General features: G+C 41.8%; 2 protein-coding genes across 2 annotated transcripts; one reads left to right on the forward strand and one right to left on the reverse strand.

Annotated features, from left to right (window-relative positions):
- Nucleotides 1-62: 62 nt before the first annotated feature.
- On the forward strand, nt 63-1,066 carry MFIFM68171_06419 (uncharacterized protein; the record flags this gene model as incomplete). Its single annotated transcript, XM_071061839.1, has 3 exons — nt 63-340; nt 423-621; nt 686-1,066. 3 exons carry the CDS (start codon nt 63-65, stop codon nt 1,064-1,066), a joined length of 858 nt encoding a protein of 285 aa, XP_070917940.1.
- Nucleotides 1,067-1,452: 386 nt separating this feature from the next.
- MFIFM68171_06420 (uncharacterized protein) lies at nt 1,453-2,708 on the reverse strand (the record flags this gene model as incomplete). Its single annotated transcript, XM_071061840.1, has 4 exons — nt 1,453-1,633; nt 1,700-2,054; nt 2,123-2,213; nt 2,283-2,708. 4 exons carry the CDS (start codon nt 2,706-2,708, stop codon nt 1,453-1,455), a joined length of 1,053 nt encoding a protein of 350 aa, XP_070917941.1.
- Between the last annotated feature and the right edge of the window lie 14,620 nt (nt 2,709-17,328).

Raw genomic sequence — 17,328 nt, forward strand, 5'->3', positions numbered from 1 at the left:
TTCCACCTACCTGGCGCGCATTCAGCTGCCAATCGACCGCGTCTCTTAACACCCGGCCGGCCATGGGTGATCTGAACAACAACGAGGCATTGAGGGAGCATTTGCCACCTGTCGCCGACCCCGTGTATCGGTTTCGGTCTTTCGCAATCGATCCGAACGATGACGACCCGGTAGTGCGTAAGCGGTACCGCCCATTTCTCCTGGACGACGAGGTGTCCGGCTCCGACTGGGTCGCAAAGCTCGAACTGGCCACGGCCGCCCAATTTGTTGAGACCGAGATCCTCTCGCCGGGGAAGGATAGATTACGTGTCCTCGTGCTCTATGGAAGCCTCCGGTCACGGTTCGAACCATCCATTGCCATTCCTTTTTAATATCTACGGGGAGCTTGACGTGGAAAAACTGACGGTGGGTATTACGCATAGGTCATACTCGAAGCTCCTTGCCTACGAGGCTTGCCGCATACTCTTCCGTCTCGGTTGTGACGTCCGAGTATACGATCCGTCGGGCCTCCCAGTCAAGGACGACGTTCAGCACGAGCACCCAAAGGTCCGCGAGCTCCGCGAGCTCAGCAAGTGGAGTGACGGCCATATCTGGGTGAGCCCGGAACAACACGGTAATATAGTACGCGACCTCCTACTTCCCTAACTTCCAATATATAGCGAGCCTGACACATGTTCTCCCGTAGACTGCTGTGTTCAAGAATCAAATAGACTGGATTCCGCTCTCGACCGGATCCGTTCGGCCAACACAGGGCAGGACGTTGGCTATCGCCCAGGTGAACGGCGGTTCGCAATCCTTCAATGCGGTGAATTCACTGCGCATTCTAGGCCGCTGGATGAGGATGTTTACAATCCCAAATCAGAGCTCTGTCCCGAATGCATGGACGCATTTCACTGACGCCGATGATCCGGCGGAGGGAGGTAGCCGCTTCAAACCGAACTCGAACAGGGATAGGCTTGTCGACTGCATGGAGGAATTTGTCAAGTACACTATCGTCATGCGGCCGCATTTTGATCTCTTCGGAGACCGGTTCAGCGAGAGGAAGGAGAGGGAAGTTGTGAAGTGAGAGGAGTGCATTGAGATTTGCCGAGTAATATTTATCACTGTCTCGGTAATGCCATGGCACAAGCCATCAGGTACATAAGTGTGGCCTATTCCAACAGCCAGCTCGACTGTTACATGCAGCCCTGTAGGCCTATCCCGCTCTCGACTCCGCTCATGGTCCCACACGCTGCCCCGTGTTTTGTATCAGTAATTAGCTCGGGGAATTGGTATTTTCTTCCCAATCGATTCCGTCCTCGCAATTACTTCAAAGTGGTAGCCCATGCCTCCATTGATCAACCACACTGTCGAGTCGTATCCCAGATTGATTTGCACTTCTCCTCAACCTTCCCACTGGCTCGTAATGAATACTTCGGCTACCTTGCCATGTTACAACACTCGATATGCACCTTAATCGTCCAACCTAATTATGACTTTTCCGACATGACTTCCCGAATACAGATAGTCAAATGCGGCCGGCGACTCATCGAACGAGAAGACTTTATCTATAAGAGGGCTCAGAGACACCTTCTTCTCCGTCAAGAACTTGTTGAGTTCAACATAATCCTCCTTGGAGCCCACAGCAACACCCCTAAACGGCTGGTTGTCAGTGAAACATCCTCAGCAACCCCGGGTTTCGGAAGACATCACAACTTACTTCAGTTTCGCAGACTTAGTTAACAGTGACAGGATGGCACTTGGCTGCCAATCACCATTGAGGCCATCCAGGAACCCGATAAGGGATACGGTACCACCTCGGTGACGTAAGAAGCTGATATCCTCTGGGATAGACCCCGGACCTGTGTTGTTAAGGACGATATCAACGCCCTTGCCGTCCGTAAGACGCTTGACCTCCGACAATTGATCAGTGACCGTTTTATAATTGATGATACCGACATCAGAGCCGAGCTTTCGAATATCTTCCAACTTCTTGTCGGACGAGGACGTGATGATCGGTCGAATGCCTGCAGCAAGACAAAGCAGCAAGGCAAACATACTGACACCTCCGGTGCCTGTCCCACTCGATTAATCACTGTATTTGCCAAGCAATTCTCCGTATATTAACGCCGTGGTTACGAACCTTGCAAGAGAGCACTTCTTGCTCTACCGGCTGACTTGAGGCCGTCGAGGGCAGACCAAGCCGTGACGCCAGCACAGGTGACAGTCGCCGCCTGTGGTTTCGTCTCATGTAAGTGAACCGGTCCGTAACCGTAGGTCTTTGACGGACTGGCAGGACTCACTTCTTCCCATGGCAAATACTCGGGCAATTTCACCAAATACTTCTCTTCGTAAACTGCGTACTCACGGAGAACGCCGTCGGCATCACCACCAAGTGCACAGGCTGGCTCGTCCTCGCATCCAGTGAGGTTGCTGAGATCGAAAATGACCGAAACGTGGTTCCCGATATCAAAATCTTTCACCATGCTTCCGACGGCGACAACCTCGGCAGCCGCGTCTGAGCATGAAATGCCATGTTCCTGCACATCCACCGGATAACGTCCGTGCAACATAGCGACGTCACGGAAATTGAGAGAAACGGCACGGATCTTGATAAGGACATCGCTCGGCCCTAGCTCTTGTGGAAGGTGTTCCGTCGAAGAACTGATCGTCCGTGGTAGGCCGCCGGCGGTGCGCCTGAACGCTCTGTAGGTCTCGGGAAGAGGCATCTTGCGTCAAACCGGATGATACGAGACAATGTGCCAAAGTAGTAAGCGGTTTGGACACATCTGGGCTGCAAATCACTTCCATTTATTGCCGGAGGGCTCAGCAGGTCGCCCGTCCGGGTGGGTTGTGATTGGTAAGCATCTGGACGTGGAAATGGATAACTGCTTGGGAACCCCGCCACGCCACGCCTATTTCGTTCAGTCCTGTGGGACAGCACTTCTATCATGTGCCGACATCTCCGTCGAATGCACGTCGCTTACCCAATGGCATCATGGGACACAGGATCCAAACCGAGCGTAGCACGACGGAGCAGGAACTAAGTGCATGGTGAAGATCTTTGGGGCACTATACATGCACTGAGAATGGGCCACTGCTTCCGGAGCCTCCGGAAGCAGAAGCTCATGCGTAAGCAGATACCTCAGCCCTAAATCAAACTTCAGGCGTATAGTATACGTGCCGCCTACTCCCGCGCCTCGTATGTTCCGTATTTAGTCGGGAATTACTGTCCGACCAGCGAGTTTGGCCGACAATGGTCACGCATTGGGTGGAACCCACCCATAAATGCCATACTAGCGGTGTAGTCAAGTGGATCGAGAGGTGTCGGGAATTCCTCTGGGACAGAGAACGATGAACCCAATCTCCCAAGACCCTGGAGAACTCTATTCCGGGGGATCGATCAGCTATAATCAAAGCACGACCATGCATCCGACAAAAGTGGGCTGCGCCAGTTTGCCAGGTTGCTAGGTCACCAAAGGAAGTTAGAAGTCAGGAGCGGCGCCTGGGTTTGTCAGAGACAGATTACATGTTATGATGCTCCTCAACATCTACCTAGCCGTGGGATGGGACTATACCAAACCCGGGTGAAGGCGTTGTTTACATCTACTCCTACATAGAGGGCCCTGGCATCTTGTACAGATTGGAAGCCTCCAGGGAGAGTTATCCCACATCATTTAGCTTGCAAGTCTAACCCTTTAGTCTACTCTTGATTATTTTTCTCCGGCGCTGCAGGTTGGTATATACCTCCGAAACAGTGTCGAGGAGCTCGCCCCCGCCCGTACCCCCGGCCGGGGCAGGGGGCCTAGCAAGCTGATCGGCCGTAGTAGGCCGGGCAGGCACGTCGACGCGGAACCAGCTACAGGCACCCCGGTTGGGGAAGAAGCGCTGGCACGGTACAGCGCATTCCCAGGGTAGGTCGTACGGCCGGCCCGCCTTCTCCCGGATATTAGTGGTTTTATACGTTCTTCGAGGAAGACGTCAGCGTCTCCACGGGGCGACTGACACCTGGCCAACCCACTTAGATGCCTTTGATATGAGATTATAGATATTTCTCTACTGATGTTGCCTACTATCGATCTAGCGCATTTTTTTTTTGCTCAGTGTCTCCAGCTTGGGCTCCCAATCGTCCGCCAAGTGTTCTGGATCATAGCGCCAGCCCGCCCCCTCCCCGCCGGCCGTGACAGCCTTCTCGACACTCTTATATAGTCGTCAAGGATCTAGAGTTGAAGCAGGGACTCTACGAGCTGGCAGCATTCACTAACTGACGATGATGCAGCCATGAACGCTCCTTGATAACAACGCGGGCGAAATTTCTGGCCAAACGCAACCGCCACTACGACCTTGGCGCGAAGCCTACATTACTTACCACTATCGAGACCCCCCTAGTACCTGTGCGAGAATCGTCTTGATTCCGCCGACTTGAGATGGTATTGGTGGCGGCTGAGCGACTTCAACACCCTTCCCTGAGACGACCATCGGAAATCGATTAATTGCTTCCGCCTGGGTTGGATGTTGGAGTGTCCATTTGTTACCTCGCGAAGGTGGCCCTAGCAAGAGCGTCCTTCTTCCACGGCTGGGACGTGGGAGCTTGTTTACAAGCTACTGCCACATAAGAGAAACTATTAATATTCGTGTTGCTTACCTGCTGCGGCTGGGGACGGGGGTTTAATGTATCATGGCTTGTTGTACCAGTAAATAACCCAGTTGATGGCAAAAGCAAGTCTATCGTCAGAGCCAGGTCAAGCTTATTGAGACACCAACTCATCCTTTCCCTCACATCTATTCAGAGGGTTCGCTGATGTGCAGAACAATGGTTACCGCCACAAACCCAGGCTGGTTACTGCTGGGCAGTGTGCTGAGCTAGTTTGATGAGGTGATGTGCCAACGACGACGTGGTATTGGCCTAGTTCAAGGTGTTCGGGGATGCCGTCCATAGGTAGTTAATGTGGCGGCTACGTTCCTAAGCATATCCCTCGAAATCTGCCTGTGAGGGGTTGGTTCGGATAGATGGCGAAGTTTGAGATGACACAGCGGAGGGCGAGAATACTGAAGGGGATTGAAGAGAATCTCGGCTGGATAGGAGCTGGCGCTGGTTGATAGGATGAGTCGGAGTTTTTAATGTGAGTTTGGTTTGACAGGAAAGAGGGGCTAGTGAGTTGGCAGAGGGCGATGATGAGAAGGCCTTGAGAGAAGGGGGTTGTGCGTAATAGTAAGTTACGGAAGACCTGTACTGATAGATGATCCGGAAAGTCTCCACCTTCCCAAATCATGCCACAGAGAGGTTGTCACCCGTAGCTTCGAAACCTGCCTGCCCTTCGGAATGGCCCTGCTAGAACTATCATCAAGGTCTACCCCGTGTCTACCGAGACGTTGTAATACCTAGATGTAAATAGTAACTTTCTTCGACAAATTTGCAACCTCCGACTCGCTGACGAGGTAGGTTTCACTCAGTCGCGCCGGGAGATGGTGCTACCCTGGATTTCCTTGATCCACGGGCCAAAGTTCGTGGGCTAGGACAAAACTCACGCCTTCACCGTCTACAACTTCTGCCGCCACTGATTGTTCTGAACATCAAACCTTCGGGATAATCAGGCACCGCCAAGTATTTGATTTGAGTACTTAGTATGATAGCGTATAACGCAGATAAAGCAGAGCGAATTAATCCAGAGATAGCAATAACCCTAGTAGCAGCTAATTTCTATAGCATTGGAGAATATCTTAGACAGGTTCTCGGCATCAATACATTCGAGTTATATAAGTAAGGTAATCTACCCACCGCCTAGCCACCCTAGCATCTGGGCCACCTCAATTGCATCAAAAATCAACCACCACACCAGGATCAATGAAGATAAAACACTAGGTAAATTAGATATTACAATGTAGTAGATACAGTTAAATCAAGTCCTAGAACCTGCTCAATCAGTTAAAGAACCTATATTCTATAGGCATCTCTTTCTAACAGTTGAGACGAATCCTTTATAGTCTCTAACGTCTGAAAGGATTCTACAAGGTATTTTAACTAAGGGATAGTGGATTCGGTAAAGCCTGAAGGTTTATAACGATCGTATAAGTAATATCTTAATATATAGAGTATCCTGCTCTATTTGCTCTATCTAGAGTATATAGAGCACTCTACTCTATCAACTCTATTCGGAGTATATAGAACAGCAGATACCTTTTCCTTAACTAGTCGGCCTCTATCTGGGACCTATACTTTTCTATCTACCTTCTAATAGATTAGTTAGTTAAATTGTAATACAATATCTAACGTACATTATAAGCGAACAGTCTATATAAGCGAACGGTCCACTTTCTACAACCCTATAAATACTATCTGCAATTGCAATACAACAACACTAGGAACTAACGATAATTACATTAGAAATAGCTGAATCCGAGGATTCTACAGCCTCCTGGCAAGTACGTGCATTATAGCCAGGCTTGCCACACACACCATAGCACTAAACCTTCGTACGACCCCCCCCTGTACTACTGCCTTCTGGCTATGTATCTCCCACTACCTCCCTACCTACAGCCCTCTGGGCTAGTAGATCCTGTGCATATTGTATAGTAAGTGACCCCCCAAGCTGTATACGTGTTCTTTTAGCTCTCCGGCGCTTGCTTAGTACCTCGTTGGCCTTGCAGAGCGAAGAGACCTCTGACTATAGAAGAGCAACTTAGTGCATTACAGCTATTATACCCTTAGTAAGTTGATCTACAGCAGCTAGCATCGAAGTCGGAGAGCTGTTTTAATGGTTGGTAATGTAAGTCTTGATGAGTATTGACTGCGATTCGGCTTCTCAGGGGTTATATAGCATCTGGAAGACCCAAGGTTATACGGTATTCGACTACGAGGCTGGGGGTATTAGTATACGAAGCTGTATATCCAGGGTAGAAAGTACCCTCTCTGGATCGTATAGTATACGGCTAGCCCCTGCAAAGCCACCTTATATATTACTCTCTATTATAGAAATAAAGAAGGCCTTGTGGAAGGTATAGAGGAACTCGAGCTTACTAACGTAGTTGATATATATACATATTAAGTCCTCGATTTAGCGACTATATACCTGCTTTAGTGGCCTAAAGCAGCTAATATTAAGTGGCTGGCACTTATAGGAAGAGTATGGAGATATATAGAGTGTAATAATATTATTCTGCTTATAGTAGATGTCAGGTGCAGGAGGGTGTCAGGTGCAGGCGGGGCACTGCCAGGGTCAGGAGCCTATAAATTACCGGCTTCGCCGGAAGTTTTGGAACGTTCAGAGTTCAACACTGTCACCTACCACCTCCTTAGAAGCGATAGCTGCGCAGACGCCGCTCCTTCAATGCGAATCATCCTTTCACTCTCCTTTTCTTACAGCAATCCCTAATTTTCGATCTGACAGTAGAGCTCGAACTCGATCGAGTAGTAGCTTTCGTAGCTGTCGAGGATTAATAACCGGTATATACCTTTTTTCCGAGATTTTAAGTAGTAGTCGAAGTATTTAATCCAATCTAGGCCTACTATATTGGTAGTCCAGCTATTGTCGGTAGTCGTAATATGCTAGTTAGCTAGAAGGTTATATTCTCGGTATTAGTTAGTAAGGTAGTAATATCCGGCTAAGATAATAAAGGGAGGGATAACCTAGTTAAGGGTATTAATACCCTAGATTACTATTACCTATTCGTAGTTATTAGGCTAGGCTAGCTTTACCTTACTATAGCCGTCGGAGGTTATAATAACTATACCTATAGAGGTAATCTCTATTCTAAATGCAGTTTCATCGAAGTTATAGATATCGTTATCTATAATACCGTATTTAGCTTTAGTATTCTATACGAGTATAAACTACTTGCTAATAACCTTTGGATCCTCGTATTTAGCCCTCTAGTAGTCGTACTGACGTATCTAACGTATCCGGAGCTCTAGCTAGCGTTTAACGAAGTTGTAGGCCTAGAGCTTGCCGACAGGAGGCGTATCGTGTATATATAGTATTTGGTTGGCTATATTTCTATACTACTTAGTCTAGGTGGGAATGCACACTCAGATAGTTCAACTATATACTGAACTATCGTCAGCTCTTCGAGATCTATAAGCTTCTGCGAGTTGGCTGGAATATCGCGTTGTATAGGCCAGCCCTTATAACGGTTGCGAAGAGTAGTATAGCTGACGTTATAAACCTTTACTGCACCTCGTGGGCTTAGGTTTTTGTTATTTTAAAGAGCGTTAAGGGCCAAGATTAGCCTGGCTCCCTTTGAAGTAGGAGGTATATTGGGTTATTGAGAAAATCTGTATTGAGTGTAAGGGTAGTGTGTTGCGTTGGACAGTAGACCGTTTGCTTATATAGACCGTTCGCTTATAATATACGTTATAACAAATCCTTTGTAATCTCTAACGTCTAAGAGGATTCCACAAGGTACCTTAATCGAGGGATAGTAGATTCGGTAAAGCCTAAAGGTTTATGACAATCGTATAAGTAATATCTCAATAATAGTAGAGCTAATAAATTATATTACTTACTAAGGAACTCCTCGAATCCTCCAGAAGTACTTAAGGAATAACTTTTATAGATATTATTCGTAGTCACTCTATTTACTCTACACAGAACAGACAGAATACTCTACTCGATCTACTCTACTCAGAGTATATTGAGCACTCTGTCTGTCTACTCTATCCAGAGCATATAGAGCGGCAGACACCCTTTTCTTAACTAGTCAACCCCCTGCCCAGGACCTACATTTATCTACCTTCCGATAGGTCAAGTTATAATATAATACCCCTTCTTCAAAGGTCAATATCCCAACGACCTTCGCTAACTAAGGATATTTCCTAACAGTTGCTTCCCAATCTCAGTAGGTTCTTTTCTCCTCCTTCAACCTTCGTTATAGCTAATCGGGTATATAAGAAAAACTATACTTCGTCTAGTACTCAACATTGCCTCTACCTAGCTGAATTTACCACTTCTACAAAGCTCCTTATACCGAACTGTTCTTTTTATTATAAATATAGTTTCGAATACTATATCCTTAGTTCATTATAAAGATATAGGTACTATCTTACTACTAACTAAGTATCCTATAATATCTAAGGTATTAACTAAGGTACTTATTAGTTACTCCCTTCCTTCCTCCTTTTCCTGATATTGATATTATAGTCTATTCCTTTTTATCGGAGAAGGAAAAACTAGATTATAAAGAAGAGGAGACTTTAACTAAACTTCTACGTCTTTAGAAACAGAAATGTTTATTAGAGGATAGAGTATATGAGGCCGTATTGCAAGAGCTCTATAACATTTCGGAGGTAGAAGAATCTAAAAGATAGGCCCTCAAGACACTACTCAGAGCTTCTTCTAGTACTAATACCAATACAAGTAACTTAGATAGCTCGTTCAAGGCCTTCTCATCCTCTCTATCAGGTGATCCAGGTTCCTCTAGTAAAATTCTTATAGTTTCTATAAATTATCTTTATACCCGAAATCTAACTACTTAATTAGATATTCAAATTCCCTATTAACAAGACATAAGTTAAGGATTTCCTTTATATCCTACTCTTCTTCCTTACCTTCTATATCGAATTATATTACTAACTAGATATCCCTAAATACTAGTTCTAGAAATAAAATATAAAAAATACTGGTTTATAACTTCGTATTTAGAGGTTATAATAGTCTATAGGTAGATATTATAACTTATTCTTCGATCTTTAATAGTCTAATCTTTTTAAAGTCGAAGTTTTAATTTAGTCATTTTATATATAAATTCTATAAAATAAAATAAACTAGGTCTCTCCTCTTTAAATAAGGCCCTTCGAGCCTATTTCTATTATAATACTTCTTTACTTGCTATCAGACAAGCTCTAACTCCTCTTTTAAGGTTATATATAGTATATATATCTTATCTACTTTAACTACTACTCTCAGAACTATAATATTAGGTTTTTATCATAGGTCTGCTTTATATCTATAGTTTGTATAGAATAGCGTAACTTTAGTTATCTCTATAGACGTAGTATTATAGGCTAACTGTACTACTAGTAATAGAGTTATCTAGTTATTTTAAAAGAAGTTTATAAATATCTTCAGATACAATTTCATTATTTAAGTCATTCTATTTATCTATCTGTCTATAGGTAGTAGGCTGTAGATAGTTTACTCTTAGTCCTAAGCTTTTATATCAAAGTTTACTAGAACTTCGATAAGACTTAATATCTCGGTCAGTTATCTACTCCTCCAGCTATCTATATACCGATATAACATTTCGGTAGATAGTATCTACTAGTCATTCCACTAACTAGATTTCTTTATAGGGTAGGAAATACACCTATTTAGTCAGTCGATCTATAATTATAAAGATACTATTATAGGTTATACCTATAGTTATATCTATTAAAGGTAAAAGTTTTATAATAAAGTCTTTAGTTACTAAGCTCTATAGTTATTTAGCTACTGGAAGAGGTTCCAGAAACCTATATAGTTTATATCTTATAGTCTTACCTCAGTTATAGAGGTCGTAGAATTATATACACTACCATTGAGCCGTATTTCTTGGCTTTCTGGCTCATTTTCTAATATCTTCAAATCCCTAACCCAGATAGGTCTACTATTTTCTAAGTCCCAGACGCGGTAGTTTGCACTAGTCGTGCTGTAGCCCAGTAATATACCCATTATACCGCGTTGGTCTAATTTGCCTAACTTAATAGTTGGCTTTCTTTTAAAGTAAACTATACTTCCAAAGGTCTTGATATTACTAATATCAGGCTGGCTACCCGATTTAGCTTCGTACGGTGTTTTGAACTCTAGTTTACTATGTGGGGTCCTATTATATAGGTATACGACAGTTAGTACTACTTCACCCCACAGATATTGTGGTAGATTACTATTGATCAATAGTGCTCTAGTTTTAATAAGGATAGTTCGAATAATCCTCTCTATCTCTCCATTTTGTTGGCTAGTATAAGGAGAGGACGTTTGGTGTATTATACCATCCTTCTTTAAGCGGTACTGGAATTGTTTACCAGTTTACTCAGTACCTTCATCAGTAGCTACTACCTTAATACGTTTAGTAGGAGTAGATTCCTGATTTTCAGTACGGATTTTGAATCTATTGAAGGCTTCTGAAGCCTCGTCTTTAGTTCTAAGTAGTTCTACTTCCAAGAACTTTGTTTTAGAATCTAAGAAAGTAATGATATACCTGTATTTATTATAGGTAGGTGGGGTTATTGGCCCGCAAATATCAGATCTTACCTTATAGAGGTAGTCTATATTATTGGTATTACTTTTGATTCCTTATTGATAGATTGTTTGATATTGGCTTTTGCATATACAATACAATCTTCAATTAGTGTATTTCTATCTACAGCCTTTTGGTCTTGTTGTTGGAATGTATTACAACTAGTAGCTTGATCTAAGGCTTTAATAACCTTCTTACTAATATGACTAAATCGTTGATGTAGTAGATAATTTGTATCTTTGGTAGTATTTATTGATAGTACTTGCTTATTGGCACTAATAGTACTAGTACTATCTATTATTGGTTTCTTAAGTACTATAATTGGTAATTGATAGAGCTTACCAACTGTTGTTCCAGTGGTAATTCGTTTTCAAATTTTATTATCTTTTAGTTTTTCATATATAACTACTTCTTTGTTATCAAACAAGGACCACACATATTTAGGTTCGCTTAACTGATTAGGTTAATACCTAGTTCTGGTATATAGAGAGAGTTTTGTAGTACAATAGTAGTATTTGTTCACGAAATGTAATAACAACTGTTCCAATACCCTTGATAGTAGTAGTCTTTGCATTGCCCCAGTTAACTTGTGTACTAGTATCGTTCAAATTGGTAAAAACGATTGATTGCAAACTATATGTGCTTCCGCAGCTGTATCCAGTATCCACTGCGTAGAGTTTGTTCTAGTATTCAATATTTGCTTTGAATCTAGATTTTCTAGTACTTTCTTTACGTTAGCCAATTTGTTATTAGCAATATAGGGGCGTATGTTAGTTGTAAATACCTAGATATCTTCAAACAAGTCGATATCTAGCCCATCAACCTCCATTTCTTCGGCTTGATGTTGTTTTTTGCTCGGCTAGATCGATTATATCCGGTAATTCAACAATTTTATTGTTGTTGTTGTCAGTATTTGACTTGGCTATTGTGTTGAGGATAGCCTTTCTCGTTGTTCTTGGGCCTTGTTCGCTCTAATAAGCTGAACTTTAGTAGATTCTTCCACCTTTTGGCCCTTTAGACCAGTTTTCCCATCTTTACCAAATAGAAACCAACAATCCTCAGTATTGTGACTGGTTTTTTCACAATACTTACAGTATTAGCCTTTGGTTTTCTTCCAGGGTTTTTTGATAACCTTATTGTTGTTAACTACTTTAGTCTTCTTTATAAGGTTAGTCTGGATTTTGGTAGAATCGGCTTTGGTTTTCGGATCTTCGTTAAGAACTTCGTTCAGTAGTTCTTTTAACGTATAGCCAGTCTTGTTTCTTCTTAGCTGGGCTAGCGAGGTCTGGCTAAAACGTTGAATCGCTCTGGTAGTCTTTTTCTAACCAGTTCGATTACTACCAGTTCTGGTATCTTGATACCAAATTCAAGTAGTTGTTGTGTTAGATATCTAACACGTTTAACAAACATTTCTATGTCTTCAAAATTACTTGGATCAATATCCAGCAATTCAGAGATATAGAGCTGTTGGGTTGAGTAGCCTTCTGGGGTATAAGTCTCTTTCAGAGCTTCCCAGGCTAGTTTAGCTGTTTTTACTGTAGTAATAACCCTCAAAGGGCCACTATTACAGCGTAGCCGTAAGGTTGCTAATGCCTTGGCATCTTCTTCAACAGTAGGCTTCGTTAACTGTTGGTTATCCTCTTGTGGTATAACAACAGCGTTATTATCCACTGGTTCACTGTAAATACAGTGAAAAAATTCCACTAAGGTAAGATAACTACGTATCTGGATTTCCCAGGTCTGGTAGTTCTCTTCTCCAGTGAGGATTGGAAGCTGGAATTTGGCCATCTTGAATAATACTAGTATAGGTACTAATGATTGTTCTTCAAGTGGTAAATTGTTGTTGAAAAACCGATCGATTCGTTGAAAGCTATCGTTTTATCCAATGCAGGCCGGGCTCATAACCTGTAAGGAGGTAACAGAAGTAAAGGTAGAATAACGAAGCAATCGACAAATGGTAGTAATGTAGTAGGAGCAGTAGAAGTAGGTTGAAGATAGTTGTATTATTCAGAATTACTATGTATCCAAATCTAAAATCTATCTTCAAGTGGGCTATAGCCGTATTTATAGAGCTAGCTTTGGTCTTCTAGAATTTTCTTCTATATAACTAATAGTAATTCATTGAATGACTCACTGGTGATTTATAATCATTGTAGAGCCTCCAGAATCCTATAGAATCTTATAGAATCCAATGGAATTTCTTTACGTAAGAATTACGTAAGAATATATATTAGTCATATAGTGATTATAAATCAGATTCCAAGATCTTCTAAATCTTACAGCTGGTTACTGAAGAAGGTTCAATAGAAACTAGTTCTAGGAAAGGAAATTACAGCTATAGGTATCTAAGCTATAAGAGAGGTAGCTAGTATTGACTATTTCTAAGAAGATCTAGAGGTTATAGTCGAATAAGCTCTAGTAAGGAGTATAGAAGAGGACTCTAACGATAATAAAAGAAGAAGTAAATATAAAACCCCTTTAGAACTACTAGAGTAACCTAGGGAGGAAAATTAGAGACTTTTAGATAATATCTATCTATTAACTGAAGTAGTAGTAGTAGTAGTAGCTGAGATATAGAGACTTATATTAATCTAGGATAAAGATAGAACCTAGAGGACTAGAAGCTGTAAAGAGGAATAGGTCGGGCCTAATACCAGGTTCCTTTAGATATAGTTCAAGAAGTTTTAGTAATAGTACTAAGAATTATATAAAGAACTTATAGAAGTTTAGATATAACTAAGGGCTATAGAAAGGAGATCCCGATAGTTATAGATAATCTAGGAAAGAGTTAAAGGAGATCAGATTTAGAGAAAGATACTATTTTAAAGACCTATTAAAAGCTTAGAGACTCTAATGTAGGACTAACTAATCTACCATATAGACCTTGAGAAGGAGTATAAACGAGTCTACTACTAGGGATAGTATCCTCTATAGTAATATTGACTTAAATTAGATCCTAAGGGGTGATAGGGATTTGTAGGAGGTAGAGGTATTTAGTAAAGGCTTCGCTAATAGAGGTAAAATAGAGGTAGCTTCTGTTAACTAAAGCTTTAGTATAATAGATTCTATTGATCCTAAAGTTAATATAAAACGGTATTAACCCTCTCCTATTCCTCCTTAGCCTCTAATACCTCTAGTAGCGACTTTTGTTAGGGGGCTACTCTTTTAATATCTTGTTATTATTCTGGTTGGATAGTGCTAGGCTTATTACTTTATCCTTTTCTTTAACCTCTACCTTCAGAACTGGCTCGGACTTCATAACCCTTGGCTCTCGTAGGCGAATATAAGTACATTTATAGGTAATAAAGGGTATTAGTCTATTCGACAACCTGTTCTACTATACCTTAGATAATGACTTTCTTTCCGGTACCTATTGACCTCTACTTGGTCGACCTACTTTATATACTTTCTCTTTAGTTCCTTATTCGCTTAGTAGATCGTTCTGCTAATCTTTATCGGTTCCTAGTCTATTAGATCTACTTCGGCTTATATAACCGGTTTGGCTACCTGCTTTAGAGTCCTTTAGTCGGGTTGTAAGGACTTCGACTGGATAGAGTTCTTTTTATAAGTTCGAAGCTATCGATCTTCGATTCTAATATATAGAGCGTTTTGATGAACCATAGTATAGTCCATAGGGATATTTAGATAGCTAACTAAACATTCTTATATCCTCGTCTTTAAGGCCTCTTCTAGGTAGTTGATTCGAACCTTATTTACCTAGCTCCTGCTATTACTACCTATCAACTCCTTTTCGAATTTAGATAGGAAAACCTTTGAAGTTCTTATATTCCTTTTATTATAATATTCTAAAGCAGTTAATAGCCCTTATTTAAGTATTCGGGTCCCTATAATATTTATCTAGGTAGGTTAGGAACTATTAAGGAGAGTAAGTCCCATTACTACTGCCCCCCCCTATAAAGATAATAATTATATTCTAGAGTATCCTCTTTAGTCTCGAATAGATATAAGTAAACTAGTCTAATAAGGATCCTACTATAGGGCTATTTACCTAGTTTGTTCATTATCTCAGAGTACTAAGTATAGAAGCTTGAGTACTATCTATTAAACTTAGATAGATTAGGTAGAATTAATTTCTTTCTCGATATACCAACTATATCCGGTATAGGTATAAAGGAACTAGTTATTAGGATAATACTACCTAGTATCGGCGTTATAGCTGGAGATATAGAAAAGAGCCTTGGTCCCTATAATAAAATAAGGTTCTACTAAAGGATTTAGATTTACTTTTTAGTTTGCCTCATATTTACTTATTTGTTCTTCTCGAATCTCTGCTAACTACAATATAAACTACTCTCTTTCTTATGTCTATTCCGCTTAAATAGAAGTAAGCTATTCGATTAGCTGACTTATTAGCTATAGTAACTAGGGGGTTTCCTTCTACGATTCAGTAGGTATTCTAACTACTCCTATCTCTCTTCCTTTTCGAAAGTATCTTAGGTTTATAGAATTTGATAGTCACGGTACTTATTTAGCAATAAAGACTAAGATCTTATTCGATATTTACTTCTAGTAGTCTAGACTATTTAGCTCCTTTACACCAAGGTCTCTATCTTTACTAACTGCTATTAGAAGTAGGATCTTCTTATCGATATATAGCTTAACTAGTCCTATAAGCCAGTATCTTATAGGTACGTAGTAGCTTATATGACTGATAACACTATAATCTCGTTCTTTATGCACTTGGTCGAGATTACCGGTATCTTGTAGAACTGCTGTAGTTACTTGGATCCATGTACCGAGGTCGTTGCTACCCTATTTGAACTCTGTCAAGATTTTTTACTGCATTAGTATATAACTCGGGTATACTGCCACTGCTAGCCAGATCTGTATATCTGGCGTCCGACGCTTCTAAAAGAAGGGAACTTCAGTGTAATATAATGGTCCTAGGATTATATTGTAACTATCTGGTGACGGCTCTACGAGTATATTAAACTTGAGGAAAGAAGGAAAGAACAGAAGATTCCGGAGATATACGGGCTCACTGATTAGGGCGAGTGTGGTGGTCTGGGCGCGCTATAGGCGCGTTCTGGGAATAGCTTTATTCAGAGGGTTCGGTGGTCCGTGCTCTAGAGAGCGGGCTGAGGGTTGCCGAGGCCTGCACCGGGCTCAGCCTGTCACAGATACTACCGAAGCCTAGAAACTTGGCTAAGGTCACAAATTCAACCTTACTGGGATCTTAGCCTTGTATTACAAGGCCAAGGCTCCCGGAACCTCAGGCTATTAAGGGGGGTTTTAGGCTAGCTAATAGTTTCAGGCTGCTTGACGGAATACAACCTGGCTCAACAGCTAGAACTGGAGGCCGAAGAGGCTGAAGAAGAGGAGGAGATAGTAGATGAATCTGAAGTCGAAGACTAGAAGCCTTCTGGTCTGGTATAACGCCTTCCTTTCTTTTGCAACTAACTGGCGTCTACTATAGTTATCTTCCTATTACTTGTTGATATAGGTTTTTCACCCGGCTTTTACAGCACGGTTTTCCTATGTATTTAGCGGTAGAAGATCCGGCACACCCTAGCTTGGGTAAAGCGGTGTAAGAAGAATAATAATATAATAGGAAAGAAGCCATTACTAGTTTTACTGTAAAGGCCGAGTAGTAGTAAATAAAGCTCTACGGATCTAGGAAGAGGTAGGAAACGAAGAGTTAAGTAATAGAGGAAAATATATAGATAAATCGCAGTTATTTCTATCGACGAAGATAGATAGTAGGAGTTCTAGAGGTAGGTCCTTTAGTTTAAAACTGCTAAAGTTATAATCTGTCAGATCGAAAATGGGGATTGCTGTGAGAAAAGGAGAGTGAAAGGATGATTCGCATTGAAGGAGCGGCGTCTGCGCAGCTATCGCTTCTAAGGAGGTGGTAGGTGACAGTGTTGAACTCTGAACGTTCCAAAACTTCCGGCGAAGCCGGTAATTTATAGGCCCCTGACCCTGGCAGTGCCCCGCCTGCACCTGACACCCTCCTGCACCTGACATAATCTATATGAATAAGGTTTAAAGGGAGTTAAAGCTCCCTGAAGAGTACTACGACTACCCTATTTTCGAGGTACTATATCTTACCGGACTACTAGACCGAGGAATATAAAATCAAGCTAAAAGAAAAGGCCTAATTAAAGTTCTTTAAAG

Source organism: Madurella fahalii (genome assembly GCF_045866475.1).
Source record: "Madurella fahalii IFM 68171 DNA, scaffold_3, whole genome shotgun sequence".
Taxonomy (NCBI): Eukaryota; Fungi; Ascomycota; class Sordariomycetes; order Sordariales; genus Madurella; species Madurella fahalii.